Source organism: Rhineura floridana, chromosome 3 (genome assembly GCF_030035675.1).
Source record: "Rhineura floridana isolate rRhiFlo1 chromosome 3, rRhiFlo1.hap2, whole genome shotgun sequence".
NCBI lineage: Eukaryota > Metazoa > Chordata > Lepidosauria > Squamata > Rhineuridae > Rhineura > Rhineura floridana.
In genome coordinates, this window is record NC_084482.1 from 202,405,246 (window position 1) to 202,421,280 (window position 16,035).

Genomic DNA, 16,035 nt, shown 5'->3' on the forward strand with positions numbered 1-16,035 from the left:
TTTTTTTCAAATGTTTTCCTCTAAGTTAATTTTGGCCTCAGTTTATGCAGCCATTTCATCAGACTGTAACAGAAGGAAAGATGGGACTGCAGGTCCTCTCCATCCGCTTAGCTGTGAGACCAGCAACTTTTTGGGTGCTCTGCTCAAACTCATTCCTTTCTAGCTGGTTGCTTTATGTTTTAGTGTCTGCTTTTTTCCTCCTCCCTCCCAATCCGTTTCCCTTTTGTGTCGTGTCATGTAAGCCTGTGTGCAGAGATGACAATATCTTATTACTGACATATATAAGCCACTATGGGAGCCTTTCCCCCCCAGCTGAACAGCAGGACAAAAATGCATTAAATAACATAAACAGCTCCAGCTTCCTATCCCTGGCCTCCCTCTTTCTTCAGAGACAACTCTCTGAGCTAGCTGTTTGGTTCCATTGCCCTGTTGCCTGGCCTTCTATTGAGAGCATCATCCATAGCAACAGGGGCCGCAGGTATTCTAGAAGCCAGTTGCGTCATCAACATGCCCTCTCTTGGGTCCTAGTGATAGATGGGGCTGAAAAATTCAGGATGGTTATGACTGATTTGCAGTTGGGAACTGGAAAACAGCGTGTCTGAGGTGACATGGAAGCTCATAATACTTGATGTGTGGTGACTATTTCACATAAGCAGCCAGTCCTCATGAGGAAGTTGTGCTCATCAGGTTGATGATGGGGTTGCCAGCTCTCAACCCCACCCACTCAAGCAATTCTGAACCAGAGAATCCTAGAAAAAAGGTTGTGTTCAGGATTCCAACTCAGCAGGGACTCTGGCTGTGGATATCAACTTTTTTTTCAAAAAAATAAGAGTTGGATTAATTCCAGGGTTTGTTTTGAGCTGGGGGGGGGGTTTAAAGGCTTGTCACCTTTTAAAAAAACGAAGTCTTACTCCTGTTCCTTTAGCAATAGCCAGAGACGTGGAAATGTAGCATGAGATGGATTTGCTGGCATGGAGATAAACTGGTGGGAAAAGGATCAGGGGCTGCATTTCATGGTATCTGAGAGCTAAAAGAGGCTCAGGAGCCAATACCGTGAAAAAGCTGGCAACTAGTTAAGATATTTCTACATCCAGGGCAGGCTCCTGTCTTTATTTTTATAATTACTATCCTTACACAGGATTATCATCATCATGTAAACATAAGAAATAACTAAATATTTGGAACATTTATAAGCCTTTCATCACAAGGTACCAGGGTGGAAAATATACCCACATTAAAAAATATAAAACTAAAGTAAAATAAGAACCTAAGAAAAGCCTGGGTGCTGGATCAGGCAAACGATCTGTGTTGTCCAGCATCCTGTGCCTTCTAAGCTAGCCTCATGTGCAGTAGAGGATGCTGCCCCTCAGTGGCGTCACTAGGGTTGGTGTCACCCAGTGCGGGAGGGAGGGGCATGGTTGCCAGGCGACAAGGAGCGCTTTTTCTCCCTCCCTCCCTCCCTGCCCCCCCGCTCTTTTAATCCCTCCCTCCCTCCCTGCCCCCCCGCTCTTTTAATCTCTCTCACACAGACCCACCCAGGCGGGCCAGTGCGGGTATCCCTTCATCTTGGCGAAGACAAGGTCTCCGGCCTTAAAGCCATGCGGCATCTCGGCAGGCGGCAAGTGGCGAGCAGGCCCCAGCCAGGCCTCAGGCTTCACCAGGCAACCGGGAGGGGGCGTGGATGTCGGCCTCGCAGGGGAGGGGGAGGGAAGGGAGGCTGAAGGTAAAATGGGAGGGCACAGCCGATTGGCCCCGCAGACTGCCTCTCCTCTGGGGGCAGGCCCTCACGGCTTATTGGCTGGGGGCGGGGGGTCGCTTATCTCTCTCTCTCTCTCCCCCTCTCTGGCGCATCCTTCGTCGTTGCTGCTGCTGCTTCCCTGGGTCCCTGCAACTGCCCCGCTTCCCGGTGCCTAGGGTCGGGGCGGCTCTGGGTGTCACCCCCTTGGATGGTGTCACCCGGTGCAGTCCGCACCCCCCGCGTGACGCCACTGCTGCCCCTTCACGAGTGTTGAAGCAAGGTCAACTTCCAGCCTAGTCAGCTTCTGTATGTGGAATGGATGGAGAAGGCACCATCTTGTTTTTGCCTTATTAGCCTGATAGGGCTCATGTCACATGATTCTGTCCTCCTTTAGGCCACATGCGCAAGACTAATGAGAAACTGCAGTGACATCACTCTGCCTAGCCTGCTGCCCTCTGTAAGCTTCTGAGCCAAAGCTACTATCTGGCTTTTCATTTACTGTCTTTAAAACCATGCCTAATTATAAGGGCTACAACCCTGGTTATTTTTTTTAATTGATTCATTGTATGTGTTTTGTCCAATTTAAATTTGTGTATGGATAAAAACAGTCAATCCAATACAAGCATCATTTCATAGTTATGAAATGAGATGCACATTTGTATCCTAGAAGAAGTCTTAGGAGAGGTATTTGTCCCTTTCACAGTAGTGCTTGCTATCAAGCAGTTTTGCTAAGTGTGTGTATTTAAAATAATAATATTTTGATTTTTAAAAATCTGTCGCTCAGTTAATCAGGAGCAGTTGTTTAAATTTTTGTAATAGGTCCATCAATTTACACATTGCAGCTTAACTTAATTATTCCTTGCTGGGGGAAAAATAAAGAAATAATGAAAATGGAAATGGACTGCCTTCAAGTCGATCCCGACTTATGGCGACCCTGTGAATAGGGGTTTCATGGTCAGTATTCAGAGGGAGTTTACCATTGCCTCCCTCTGAGACTGAGAGGCAGTGACTGGCCCAAGGTCACCCAGTGAGCTTCTTGGCCTTACCCATTTTAACAGCCTTGTGTTTATAATGCAGCCCTAGGGGAGGGCTTGGTCCTGAACGGGTATATAAATAATAAATCAGAAGTAAGCCCCACTATTCTGGGGTTTACAACTAAAAACTACTATATATAAATATTGTACAGATTAGCTTTTTGCCGTTTTTCTTCCCTGTCACAAGTTAGGGTCCATTTTTTAGGTCAGGGATGGTGACCCTTAGCTCCGGGACTGAATACGGCCCTCTCAAAAGCCTCTCTATCTAGCCCCAAGCCACATCCCCAACTGGCCCAGCTTCGCATGCATCCTCCTACAGCGTTTTTGCCTGGCTGGAAAACGTTCTTGAACTCAGATCATGCCATTTGCTTGCCTGGATGGAAGATCATTCTAGAGGAGTGCGTGAACGTGTGTAAAAGCTAGCCTCCCGTACAAAGGTGAAATGCACATTCATTGGGCTTCTCCTACTAACGGCTCACAGGGGGTTAAGCGTATAAAGCTCTCTTTCCTAGAGAGACCCGGCGAGTGGAATGCGAGGAATAGCAGCACAACGCGGAGGATCGCTTCCTGCTTCCTCTCCCACCAGCTACATCTCTTTTAAGTTCTGGATTTATTTTTATTCCCCCCCCCCCAGGCTTGAAACAACTTCGAGGGAGGCGAAGATCGCCAGTGGGTTGCAATGCAACGACTGCAAAGCGAAGGTGAGTTAAAGGGAGGGAGGCGAAGAATCCAGAGGAAGGAGATCAACACGGCTGGAGGGGGAGGAAACGCATGCTTGGAGGGAGGGGAGCTGGCTTTGTGAAACGGGCACCTTAAAGCCGCTGCTCCCCTCCAGATCAGAAGGCGCCTGTATTCCATCGGTTTTCCACATAATTGCGGTTCCATGTTAGAAAAGGCTTACTCGGTTTAACATCCACCGAAGGCACAAGAGCCCTGCCGTCCTCCAGCGCCAACCCTAAACCATGCAAAGAACTCGTGTAAATGAAAGCGAAGAGTTTGAGGGGTCCTGCTGGCTTGGGGCTCGGTACATGTGTACCCCCTGTGCTCCTCCCTGGGTGGGTGTACCCCAGTTGGAAGAGATGGATCATTTACTCCACCAGCTTGTCCTGTCCCCTTTGAAAACTTCCAAGACCGGCAATACCAAGCTCTCCATAAACAGAGTGTATGATTGCTGAAATGCTCTTCTTATGACGAATTAAATAGAGACCTGAAGAGGGGCCAATAAAACTAGCCCCTTTCTCAGAAACAGGGTTGCTTTCAGAGGGACTGCAATGCCTTTTGGGGGAAGTAAGTAAAACAGCATCAGAAATTTCTCTGTGGTAACATTGACTCTTAATTCACAGGGCAGAAGGAAATAAAAATGGAGATGCAGGACCCCAATGGACCTGAAAAGGGGGAAAACTCAGAGGTGGGCAAAACTGACCTTCATGTTGTCCAGGTGGGGACCAGCACGGAGTTTTTGGCTGGGATGACTCTGAAACAAATTAAGCAGGAACCCGAGGAGGCGGCGGCGGCGCAGCAGTGCTGGGAAGCCAAGTGGCAGGAGTTCCTGAAGACGATGCAGGCCCCGTGCTTAGGATGGAGACCCCTGCAGCTGCCTCCACCCCACTCAGAGAAGGAATTCTGGACCTCCTCCTTCAAGGAGGCCAGCTTGTGGCCGAGAGGAGAACATCTGACCCCGACTCTCTCGGGCCTTAGTGGAAAAGCCACCCAGGAGGCCTACCGAAGTGGGCCAGATGCCCTCGCAAAAGTGAAAGAAGAGATGCCAGAGGAGGAACCCATCAGCTTGGAGACATGCTGCCAGCGCTTCAGGCAGTTCTGCTATTGGGAGGTTGAAGGGCCCCGTGAGGTTTGCAGGCAGCTCCAGGGGCTTTGCTGCGAATGGCTGAAGCCGGAAAGGCACAGCAAGGAGCAGATCCTGGAGCTGGTGACCCTGGAGCAGTTCCTGAGGGTCCTGCCCCAGGAAATGCAGAGCTGGGTCAGAGAAGGCTGCCCGCAGACCTGCACCCAGGCGGTGGCCCTAGCAGAGGATTTCCTGCTGAGGCTGAAGAGAAGAGAAGGGCTGGTGAGTGTGTTTCAGTTTGACAAATCCTGGAGAACTATAGAAAGTACACCATGCTTTGGCCTGTAAAAGATGTCTCCATTGGGTGATGCGTCTTGCGTCTGTCTGTCGTCGTGCAGCTGGGAAATGGTTAAATCAGGGGTGGGGAATCTGTGGCCCTCCAGATGTTGCTGGGCTCCAACTCCCGTCATCCCTGACCATTAGCATGTGCTGGCAATCAAATGTTGTCCACCTCAGGCAATGAAATACCTTGATCCAGCCCTGCTGCTGATCATGGTTAAACTATAGAATTGGTTCTCACAGGAGGCATAGGGATGGCCACCAACTTGGAAGACCTTAAAAGAGAATTGCACAGATTCTTGGAGGATAATGCTCTGAAGGGCTCCTCCTGGGAGGAAGGGTGGGATATAAATATTATTCTATTGTTTTTTATTATTATTAGCCTTGATGTTATGTTGTGCCCCCACTGTTGGAGGCACACCAGTTGCTGGGTATAACAAGGGGGATACAGTGCTATTTTTCTCAGGTACTCCTTGTGGGCTTCCCTTGGGCATCTGATTGGTCACTGTGAGAACAAGACCCTGTTTTAGATGGACCACTGGCCTGATCCAGCAGGGCTCTTCTTATCATTTTACTGTGGGATGGAGCAGGATGCTTTTTAGATTCTTTGTCACTGTGTTCTGAATTGTGTCCCCAATTCAGTTTCAGGAGCTGGAGCCTTTTGAGCAGGTGATGGTTAATTCCCCCAAGGCAGAACAGGACCCATCAGACACTGAAGAGATGCAGCTGTCCATGGGGGTTGAGCAGGATGGTGATGAAGAAGCAAACTTGCTCAGTAAGTGTTGGTGGAAGATGATCCTGGGCTGACCACGAAAGGTTAAAATCAGAGCTGGATCTGACAGTGTTCTCAGGTGAAGTAGCAGGCAGGACGATGGAATTCCAGACCACAGGATTGACCGATTGCTTAGGAACATAGAAAGCTTCCTTCTACTGAGTTAGACCATTGGTCCATCTATCTTAGTATTGTCCACACTGGCCAGCAGCAGCTCTCCAGGGTTTGAGGCATGGTCCTCTCCCAGCCCTACCTGGAGATTCCAGGGATTGAACCCGGGACCTTCTAGATGCAAAGCAAATGCTCTACCCACTGGGCTACAGCCCTCCACACTGATATTGATTAATATCCCACTGTTCCTCCAAAATGGAGTGCAGGGCTGTGTAGTTTACACCAATGATAAAAAAACATTGTAATTAAAAAAAATAAGTCCAATAATCAAATCAAATGATGGTGATAAAACTCTCCACAAATAATACTTGAGGATCAAAATGCCTGGACAAATAAAAATGTTGCCTTCTCCTGAGTTGGTCCTTGTAAACTCAGTGTAGTCTGCACTGACTGGCAGTGGCTCTACGGTGTCTGTAGCAGAAAGAGGGCTTTCCCAGTATCACCTGCGACTTGAGTTGCTGGGGATTGAACCTGGGACCTTATACATTCAAAACATACGCTCTGCCACTGAGCTACAACCTTTTCTGAAAGGATTAGGAATTTAGGAAGTGGCCTTGTACTGAACCAGACCATTCATCCGCTTACCTCAGTATTGTCAACACTGACTGGCAGCAGCTCTCCAGGGTTTCAGACAAGGGTCTTTCTTAGCCCAAACCTGAGATGCCAGGAATTGGTTTTGTTTGCATTTAGTAAACAAAGCAACAAACTTTGAAGGTGCCAAGCTTTCCTAATATTACATTTTCATTTGGCACTCATTAATTGTTACTAATGAACTTATGGAACAAGAAGATTTTCCATGGAAAAATAAAGCATTGGAAATTTTCCCACTCCACATCACTGCTGGCATCTCCAGGTAGGGGTGGGGAAGACCTTTGCCTGCAACTCTGGAGTAGGCAGTACTGAAGAAGATCATTGAGATAGTAAGCGGTCTATAAATGGAAATAATAATAATAAGATGGAAATCTTATTTATTCCACCTCTGAAGATGGAGACACCTAGACAAGGTCCTCACCAGACGCTTAACGTATGGGCAGATTTGTCCGGGAAAAGGTGGTCCTTCACTTTCCCTGATGCCAGACCGTTCAGGACATTACAGGTCCTCTGAATGAACAGCCAATTTTTATTTATTTTTTGCGGCTCCTGTGCCATCAACAGCATAGGAACCTAGGAATCTACAGCTCGTTGGTCCATCTAGCTCAGAACTGATTGGCAGTGGCTCTCCAGGGCTTTCCCAGCCCTGCCCATCGATGCCAGGGATTTAAGGGCTGAGCATAGAGCTTGTTAGGTCAGGCCAAAGGCCCATCTAGTTCAGCATCCTGTTCTCACGGTGACCAACAACCAGGACCTCAATGCAACAGCGATTTCCAGCAGCTGATATTCAGAAGCATACTGCCTCTGACAGGGGAGACAGAACACAACCATCGCGACTCATAGGCATTTGATAGCCTTATTCTCCATGAATGTGTCTAATCCTCTTTTAAAGTGTGTTTGTTTGTAGAAGCGTGACATTGTGAGGAGGAATTTAAATGTGACCATTTTTTTTCGGTGATAACAACTGTTTGATTTGATACAGTTGACTGAATGAAATGAGGGAGAGCCTTATCCTTCATGAGTTTGTCTGATCTTCTTTTAAAGCCGTCCAAGTTGGTGGCCATCACTGCCTCTTGTGGGAGCACATGCCATAGTTTAATTATGTGCCGTGTGAAGAAGGACTTTCTTTTGCCTGTCCTGAATCTGCCAACATGCAGCATCTTTGGATGTCCGTGACCTCTAGTGTTATGAAAGAGGGAGAAAAACTTTTCTCTATCCACTTTCTGCGTGCCATGCATAATTTGTAGAATGGCATTATATCAGCAGTTTTTTTATTTTCAATCCCTTTCCTAACGATCCCTAGTGTGGAGTTTGCCTTTTTCACAGCTGCCGCACAGAGGCTGCAGCAAATCATGTACTCTCTGTAGAGCTGCAGCAGCAGCCTTTCCTGGAGTGGGTGTACGGTGGCGGAAGAACTTTCTCTGCTAAGTTATACATGTCAGGCTGCTGTATAATTATTTTATTATTCTTCATTTATTAAATTTATATCCTGCCCTTTCTCCTAAAGGAGCCCACATTACACTTCAGTGTGTGTGAATATATATCTACATCCACCTACTTTTTCCACACCATGGCTAATTTTATAAACTTCTCTCATGCCTACCGTCACCCCCAACGCTCCTGTAGTCATCACCTTTTTCTAGATGAAAAGCCTCAAATGCTTTAGGCTCCCATGGTGGTTGTCTCTTTGTTTTATTAGGTGATGGGCAACTGAGTGACAAGGAGGAGGGGAATTGTCGGTCAGAGGGACCTGAGCAAGCAGAAGCCACCCGGATGCCCAGAAAAAAAGCCAGAGAGAAATTGACCCAGGATTCTCTGTTTGTTTCTGAAAGTGAGAACAAGGAGCAGAATCTTCAGACAGAAAGAGCCAAGAAAGGTAGCGAGATCTCTTTGGAAAGAGCCAGAGAGACTTTGTTCCAGGCGGCCGAAAGGCCTGGAAGTCAGCAACAGGTGGAACAACCTCAGGAAGACCCTCTGGGGAAGATACTAAGGAAAAACTTTGACTGCCGAGAGGAAGCTGCTGTAACAAACAACGAAAGCCCCTCCCAAGAGAGAAACCCTGAAGAGGCGCCCGAAAAGACAGCCGAGGAGTGCGGGAAAAGCTTCCGCTGGAGCCTGGACCTTGCTCAGCCGGCAAAGGCGCAATCGTACGAGTGCTCGTACTGTGGGAAAAGGTGGCCTTGCCTGTCTCAGCTGCGCCGCCACGTGAAAATCCACACGGGGGAGCGGCCGCACAAATGCACGGACTGCGGGAAAAGCTTCAGCACTAGCTCCAATCTCAGCCAGCACAAACGGGTGCACACGGGGGAGCGGCCGTACAGTTGCAAAGACTGCGGGAAAAGCTACCGGCGCCGGGCTTCCCTGGTCCAGCACGAAAGGGAAACCTGCCAGAAGGGCAGCCATTTAAACACCCCGGCGGTGGGGTACGTTGTCTTGGGAAACTGTACTTTGCTGTGCATGAAGAAGTCGAGCCAGGGCGGACGGAACCGCATGATTGCGCCAAAGGGAGGAGAGGCCCCTCTGGCCGCTCAGCCCTTGAATATCTTAACGGGATACGCACAGGAGAGAACCCACAGCGACGATTAGCACGCAGGGGAAAATGTCTGCTGCAGACAGTACCTTGTTCAACAAAAGAGAACTCGGGCCAGGAGATTTACTCCAAAAAGTGCGGTCAAAGGTTTATTTGGAAATCGGCAGTTGCGGGAAATGAACCCTGTGTGAGAGCAATGCCCTGTAACAGCGCAGTGTGTGGAAACCTCTTTTCTTCTACCGTCATCTGCAAAAGCTAAAGAGTTGGGCCAAAACAACCCTGGGAGGCGGGGAGAGTGCAAACACAAAGAACTACAAAAGGGAGCGCTTCTGGGGTATACTAAAAATATGAGGTTTATTAGGCTTGGCATGTTTTTGAGTGGGAATTCTATGTCATTACTTTGAAACAAAGAAGGCAGAGAATGCTGTCCTATTCCTCTCCTGGAAAAAGGTGAAACTTGAAACATGCTGGCCCTAATCAATCATACATACATCAAGGGTAGCCAGTGTAGTGCCATCCAGATGTTGTTGGACTACAGCTCCCATCAGCTCCAGCCAACATGGCCAATAGCCAGGAATTGTGGGAGTTGCAGTCCAACAATATCTGGAGGGCACTGCATTGGCTATCCCTACCATACGTTTTCTAAAATTAACAAAACAGGACCCGCCAAGTCAAGCACAGCCCACTAGTCATGTACGGTGGCCTGCCAGGGACTTAACAAGCAGCCCTGTTTTTGCAGGCCCCAGTAGGCCACTGTACATGGGCCATGTTAACAAGGCTGCGATGGGCTGCTTCAGCTTACAGATGTGTACAGGGGTATCACAGGTTGTGCAGGCCGGATGCAATGTGTGATAGGAGTGGAACTGGAAGTCTGTTCAGACTGTGGAAATGCCAGCAGTCTGAAGCCAAACCTTGGTCAGTGAGCACAAATTCTACTTGGCAGTAGAAACAATATAAATGTTTAAGAGAAACTCCGGCTGTTGCACTTGCCTTTTTTTAGTTGGGAAAGCAACTATAAAGGGACCTTTTATCAGGAAAGCAAAGTCCTACATTTCTTAAGAGGAGATAACATAGGAAGCTGCCTTGGATACTGAGTGTGATATTGGCTCATCTTGCTCTGCAAAGCAGATGCTCTGCTACTGTTCAATGGCCCTTCCCCTAAAGATGAGGGAAGGAACCTGCTTTTTGTGTGTTTGTTTTTAATTGAGCTTGAAAGTGTTTTCATCGTGTTCAAGGAGATATCCGAGGCAACCACCCCACTATGATGAAATCTCTGAAATTTGAGCTAGGAGATAACCTTGCAGCAAAAGGTCATAGTGCGCTTTAATAATGATCAGCAACTCCATCTGAGAAAGCAGGGATAGGGAACCTGTGGCTCTCTTAAGTGTTGCTGAACTACAACTCCTGTTGGCCCGAGCAAGCATGGCCAATGGTCAGGGATGATGGGAGCAACATCTTGAGGGCCACAGGTTCCACACACCTATCCTGTATCTAGACTGGATCAAAATGTCTGGTGACATTTCTCAGACTTTTAGTTAACTGATAATTTGTTGATGTGGCCGGAAATGGCTTTGAACAGGCGCTGCCTACCCCCATCTTCCACTTTGTGTTAAAAAAAGGTTGATGAATGTCCAAGACCAAGGGAGAGGACACAGACACAAACGCACACGAGAGATGGAGTGGATGCCCTTGGGTGGATGGTTACTATCTTTCAGGGCATCATGTTCTTTCATTCAGAAAATGTATTGATTAGAGATGGGTTGCACCCTATCAGTTTAAAGCTTCCTGTTCTCAAGGGATTGCTTTGCACAGCAGGGTGTTTGCCAAAGAACAATCCAGAGGATTCTGGGTACAGTTCAGAGTGCTGGTCAGGCCTCACTGCCATCCTGCAAATAGAGGCCTGGTCCTTAGTCAGGAGATTGTACTACTTCAGAATTGGGCTCACATGATGAAACCGTCCTCCACACTGAAAAATTCCCTGCACAGTGAAAACTTAGTACATCGGAGAAAAGGCTAAGTTAGAAGCTTTCTGCCTGACATCTAGCTTTCCATATACAGGAAGGATTGTTTGGGGTGGGGGAGGGGGAAGCCATCATCCCTGACGGTTGGCCTTGTTGGCTGGGGCTGATGGTAGATGTACAGCTTTGGTAGGGCACCATGCTGACTCTCCATGATCCAGAGATTTCCTGGACTACAGCTCCCATCATTCCCTATCCACTGGCCATGTTGGCCAGGGCTAGCAGGAGTCAGACTCCAGCAGCATCTGCAGGCAACCACAGGTTAGGCACTCCTGGTTATAAGGGAAAGTCAAAAATGAGCGATGAGTTAGTTCTGGCATCGTCGTTTGCCTGTAGTTTTATCACATTTTACGCTGCCCTCCCTGTAAGAAAGGCAAGACTCGATGAGGATTTTATCCCATTTAATCTTTGCCATGTCCCCACAAGGCAGAGAGTGTGAGTGACTGGCCAAAGGCCACTGAGTGGGTTTTGTAACAGGGGTAGCCAACATGGTACCCTCTAGTTGCTGTTGGACTCTGACTCCCATCCGCCCCAGCCAACCTGGCCAGTAATCAGAGAGGATGCGGAGTTGGAATCCAGTAACATCTGGAAGGCACCATGTTGGCTTAGCATACAAGAGCAGCCCTGCAGGATCAGGCCAAGAGTCACTGACCAACAGAGTCTATCTAGTCTAGCAACTTGCTTCCAATTGTGGGCAGGAAGATATGTCTGGGAACTCCATCTGTGCTCCTTGAAGGCATCAAACCCTGTTCTCTTGCTTCTTCCAGGCAACTGGGATTTAAAGGTACACTGCCTCTAAATGCAGATGTGTCATTTGCCTTGCTCTGAAATCAACAGGTGAAATCACTGATGTCTAGGTGCATGGCACACTGGGAGCAAGTGGGAGCATCCAAATCTAGGTATGCATTCTGATACACATTGGATAGATGCACCTGTTGTTCCTGAAAGCAAGGAACTTTGCTGATGCTTCTTTACTTTGCATTGCGCATGCTGCTTCTGCTAGCTCTTGGGAGAGGAGCGGGGCTGCCACCTTCTTTGCTCCCATGCTTTTAAACAGCAACAGTGTGATCTGCAGACATTAGCAATGATGATGATGAGCTGCTGGTTCCCGCAGGTTGCTGCTAAAGGCACTAGAGCAGGAGCAACCAAATCTGGAGGGCACCACGTTGGCTATCCCTATGCTAATCTACTGTCAGAAACTAGTCATTTATGAGAATGCACCTTGAAAACAGAAACGGACTGCCTTCAAGTCGATCCCGACTTATGGCGACCCTATGAATAGGGTTTTAATGGTAAGTAGTATACAGAGGGGGTTTACCATTGCCTTCCTTACTGATGCTTAAAAGAGTTTAATCAACTTCCAGCCTGTTTCTGAGCATAATTCAAAATGGCAGTTCTTACCTTAAAGCAAGGATGGGGGAATCCTGCAGCTGGACTCTGGGTGTTGTGGTTGCACTACAACTCCCATCAGCCCCAGACAGCATGGCCAGTGGTGATGGGAGTTGTAGTCCAACCACAACACCTGGAGGACCACACTTTAGCCACCCCTAGGCTACACTAATGTTTTTTCAGCACCAGGCAGACCTTTTCATCTCCCCTGGCATTTTAACCTGTTATTCATTCATTTTTATTTATTAAATGTTTTCTACACCTTTCAGGGCACATTTGCCTTCACAAGGCAGTGTACAAAATTCCATAAAAAATAACAATATATAGAGTAATTAAATGAAAACCACATCACACATTCCCTTAAAATGGAACAGGAGCCATTAAGTCATCGCAGCAATGCATTTAACGCACACTGAAATGAAAGTGTCATCCCAGATCGACAAGGATGAAGCCACTTGTATTTCCAAGGGAATTCCAGGTATGTGGGGCTACCACTAAAAAGGTCCTGCCTCTGGTACCTATCAGCTTAACATCTCTTTATCAACAAGATGTGCTGCATTATTTCCTTCCCTCTTATTTGGTACTTTATTCTGTATTTGTTGATTTATATTTTTTTAATATGTGAGCCACTCTGGAAATTAACTAACTTACACTGATAGAATTGCCAACTGACCAATAAAAAAACCCACAGCCCACTCACTATTTTGCCTTTAACAGGGGTTTGCATTATATCAAGATGGGAACCTTTGGCCTGCAGGCCCAATTAGGCCTCCAGCCCCCTCTTGGCCCGCCAGGCCATTGTGGCCAAACCACGCCCACCTGCCCTACACCTGACATCATATATGGCATCAGATGTGGGACAGGTAGGTGCAGCTGGGCCAAAGGGGGTTTGCAAGGCTGACAATCAGCTGAGAGGTTGCCCAATTTAACTTGTCATTGTGACGTCAGGTGATTGACAGGTAGGTACCCCCACCCACTTGTCAAACTTGGCCCATAGGGGGTGTGTGGAGGGGTAAGAATCCAGACCACCATCTGGATCCTTCTCTACTCACGCTAAGCAGAAATCAGCTGGAGAAGCTTTTCAGGGCATGGAGAGAAGCATTCTAACCTAACGTTTGCAGATCAAGCTGCTCCTAAAGGCACAGGAGGAGGGCCAGGTTAAAAAGTTGGCAGTCCTACATGGTGAAGACAAAATGCCTAATGAGGCTAAAGACAAAATTGGGTCTCCCCCCTCCCTGCCCCAGAGAAATCTAGGACCCTCAGACTGCAATGGCCTTCAGAGCTTATAAAGGACACACAGAAGGGGCAAGATAGGAGCATCTTAACTCCCAACACAAAAGCATGTCACTAGGCCAGAGGGATCCACAGGGCTTGGCTCAATCTGTTACGGAAAAACCAAGCAAGGTGAATAAACCTTCACTCAAGTTAAGTAAGTAATGTAAGATTCCAAACATTTAAACCGGTTTTAAAAAGTTCTTTAAAAAAAATTGTAATCGCGTGTTTGTATCTCTGCTTTTAAGAACAAGCTGGCTTAAAAATTAAGCCTCTCTTAAAATGGATGGGGAACCTGCAGCCCTTCAGATGTTGCTGGACAGCAGCTCCCGTCGTCCTTGACCACTGGCCCTGCTGGCTGGGGCTGATGGGAGTTGGGAGTCCAACAACAGCCGGGAGGGCGGGTTCCCCCTCCCTGTCTTAAAAATGAATCCCTGTCTGTCAAATAGAAGGTATCTGGGGATCTGAAGGATTGGCTTTCTCACGTAGGAACAAAGGAACAGAGGAAGCTGGCCTAGGCAGAGTCCCACCTTTGGTCTATCTGCACTGCCTGGCAGCAGCTCTCCCTAGATTTCAGACAGGGTCCTCTCCCAGCTCTACCTGGAGATGCTGGGGATTGAGACCTGCATGTAAAGCAGTTGCTCTACCCACTGAGCTATGGCCCTTCCCTCCGGTGAGTTAAGATCATTGCAGATTGGTAGATGTGCAAAAATGAATGGGTTCCTCTGTACAACACTACACACAAGGGCTCTTGATGCAATCATGAAGGATACTGATGTGGTCATAGTGGATTTACTGCTTTGGCAAGGGGTTGGATCAGATGATCTTTGAGGGCCCTTCCATTTCTATGATTCTATACACATAGCTGGTATAGCGCAGTCCAGAGTCTGTGAGTTCAAATCCCCACTTGTGTCTTCTGGGTGTCAAGTGCCAGCTAAAGATCACCCCCACAGTGAGTGGCTCAGGGGTTACGTGGCCTGCCACCTGTGCAGCCGTGGGCAAGCTGCAGAGTCCCAAGGAGCCCAGTTGCCCCCCAGCTGGCAGTTGCAGACAAGGAAGGGGCTGGCTTGTGCAGCTGTGGCAAGTTGAGTGGGCCCTAGCCAGGTGGGGAGGACGAGCCTCAGAGGAAGGCAATGGTGAACCCCCTCTGAATACCGCTTACCATGAACTCCCTATTCATAGGGTCGCCATAAGTCAGGATTGACTTGAAGGCGGTCCATTTCTGTTTTTCTGATTCCTGATTTGTTTGTGGGGAGACTAGACCATACCAGCTATTTCCTGAGCATTCTGCTTTGTATGTGGGGAGGTTAGATGAAGTTGCATCGAGCAACTGTTATCCCACCCTTTCTAGGGCATTTTTCCCATTCATTTTCCTTACCGCAAAGGGGCACTTCCAGTCTGTCACTGTTTCTGGGTGGATACAATGAAGTATGTCACTTCCAAAAATGAAATAGCCAGGTTCAGAGGCAACATTTGTACCTCTGATCCCCAAGATTCTTGCAACAAAGAGCAGGAGGAAGGCTGCCTAGTTGGCTCCATCGCACTGTGTGTGAGAGGAGCTTCCCAAAGGTGGGTACCTGGCTGGAGCCCTGTTGGAATAGTGCTAGAATCCAAATTGGAAACTTCAGTTAGCGCAGGGATGGGGAAGCCTGTAGCCCTCCCAATGCTGTGTGACTCCAGCTCCACTCAGCCCCAGCCAGCATGGCCAGTGGTCGGGGACGACAGGAGGTGGAATCCAACAGCATCCAGAGGGTGACAAGTTCCCAATGCCTGCCTTAGAGTCTTACCTTTACACCGGCTAACAAATTCCCTATTAGTACAGGGCAGGGATGGGGAATCTGTGGCCTTCCACATGTTGCTGGACTCCAACTCCCATCAGCCCCAGCCACCATGGCCAATGGTCAGGGATGACCAGAGCTTGGAAAAGTTACTTTTTTGACCTACAACTCCCATCAGTCCAATCCAGTAGCCATGCTGGCTGGGACTGATGGGAGTTGTAGTTCAAAAAAGTAACATTTTCAAGTTCTGGGGATGACGGGAGCTGTAGTCCAGCCCCATCTGGATGGCCACAGGTTTCCCAACCCCTGAGTTTGCACAAAACACGCCTCCCGCAGCTTGCCTCCCATTAGGTGTCAGGCGCACGTGCTGCCTTGGCCTTTGTCGGCTGCACCACTTGCCGCGATGCTTCCGCACCCCGTTCAAGTTGCTGCTTTTTGACCTATAAATCCCGACACGTCCGGGGATCCACATACGTTAGAGATTGCCCCCTGCTTATCCCTTTGGGCAAATGGAGTGCTGCCCCACCAAACTCGGTCTGCCATCAGCCAGCCCTCTCCTGCCTGCAGCAGATTGGCTCCGCCAAACTCACCACCGCCTCACCCCTCCTGGTAAGCCACAG

The 16,035-nt window shown here is 48.4% G+C and overlaps 1 protein-coding gene across 5 annotated transcripts; it reads left to right on the forward strand.

Annotated features, from left to right (window-relative positions):
- The first annotated feature begins 1,540 nt into the window (after positions 1-1,540).
- Positions 1,541-9,932, forward strand: LOC133381158 (zinc finger and SCAN domain-containing protein 30-like). 5 transcript variants are annotated; one of them, XM_061619796.1, is made up of 5 exons: positions 1,541-1,618; positions 3,407-3,473; positions 4,116-4,837; positions 5,537-5,669; positions 8,128-9,932. In XM_061619796.1, exons 2-5 carry the CDS (start codon positions 3,452-3,454, stop codon positions 9,012-9,014), a joined length of 1,764 nt encoding a protein of 587 aa, XP_061475780.1. In that variant the 5' UTR covers positions 1,541-1,618; positions 3,407-3,451; the 3' UTR covers positions 9,015-9,932. The 5 variants fall into 5 exon arrangements, with proteins under 5 accessions (XP_061475780.1, XP_061475778.1, XP_061475781.1 ...); XM_061619794.1 differs by lacking the exon at positions 1,541-1,618 and adding an exon at positions 1,818-2,044; XM_061619797.1 differs by lacking the exon at positions 1,541-1,618 and adding an exon at positions 1,818-2,018.
- Positions 9,933-16,035: the final 6,103 nt, after the last annotated feature.

Excerpts from the sequence above, each read along its gene's own strand:
- LOC133381158 (XM_061619796.1), top strand. The coding sequence starts at position 3,452 with ATGCAACGACTGCAAAGCGAAG. Across the intron at positions 3,474-4,115 it reads GCAACGACTGCAAAGCGAAG|GGCAGAAGGAAATAAAAATG; the intron begins GTGAGTTAAAGG and ends CTTAATTCACAG. Across the intron at positions 5,670-8,127 it reads TGAAGAAGCAAACTTGCTCA|GTGATGGGCAACTGAGTGAC; the intron begins GTAAGTGTTGGT and ends TTGTTTTATTAG.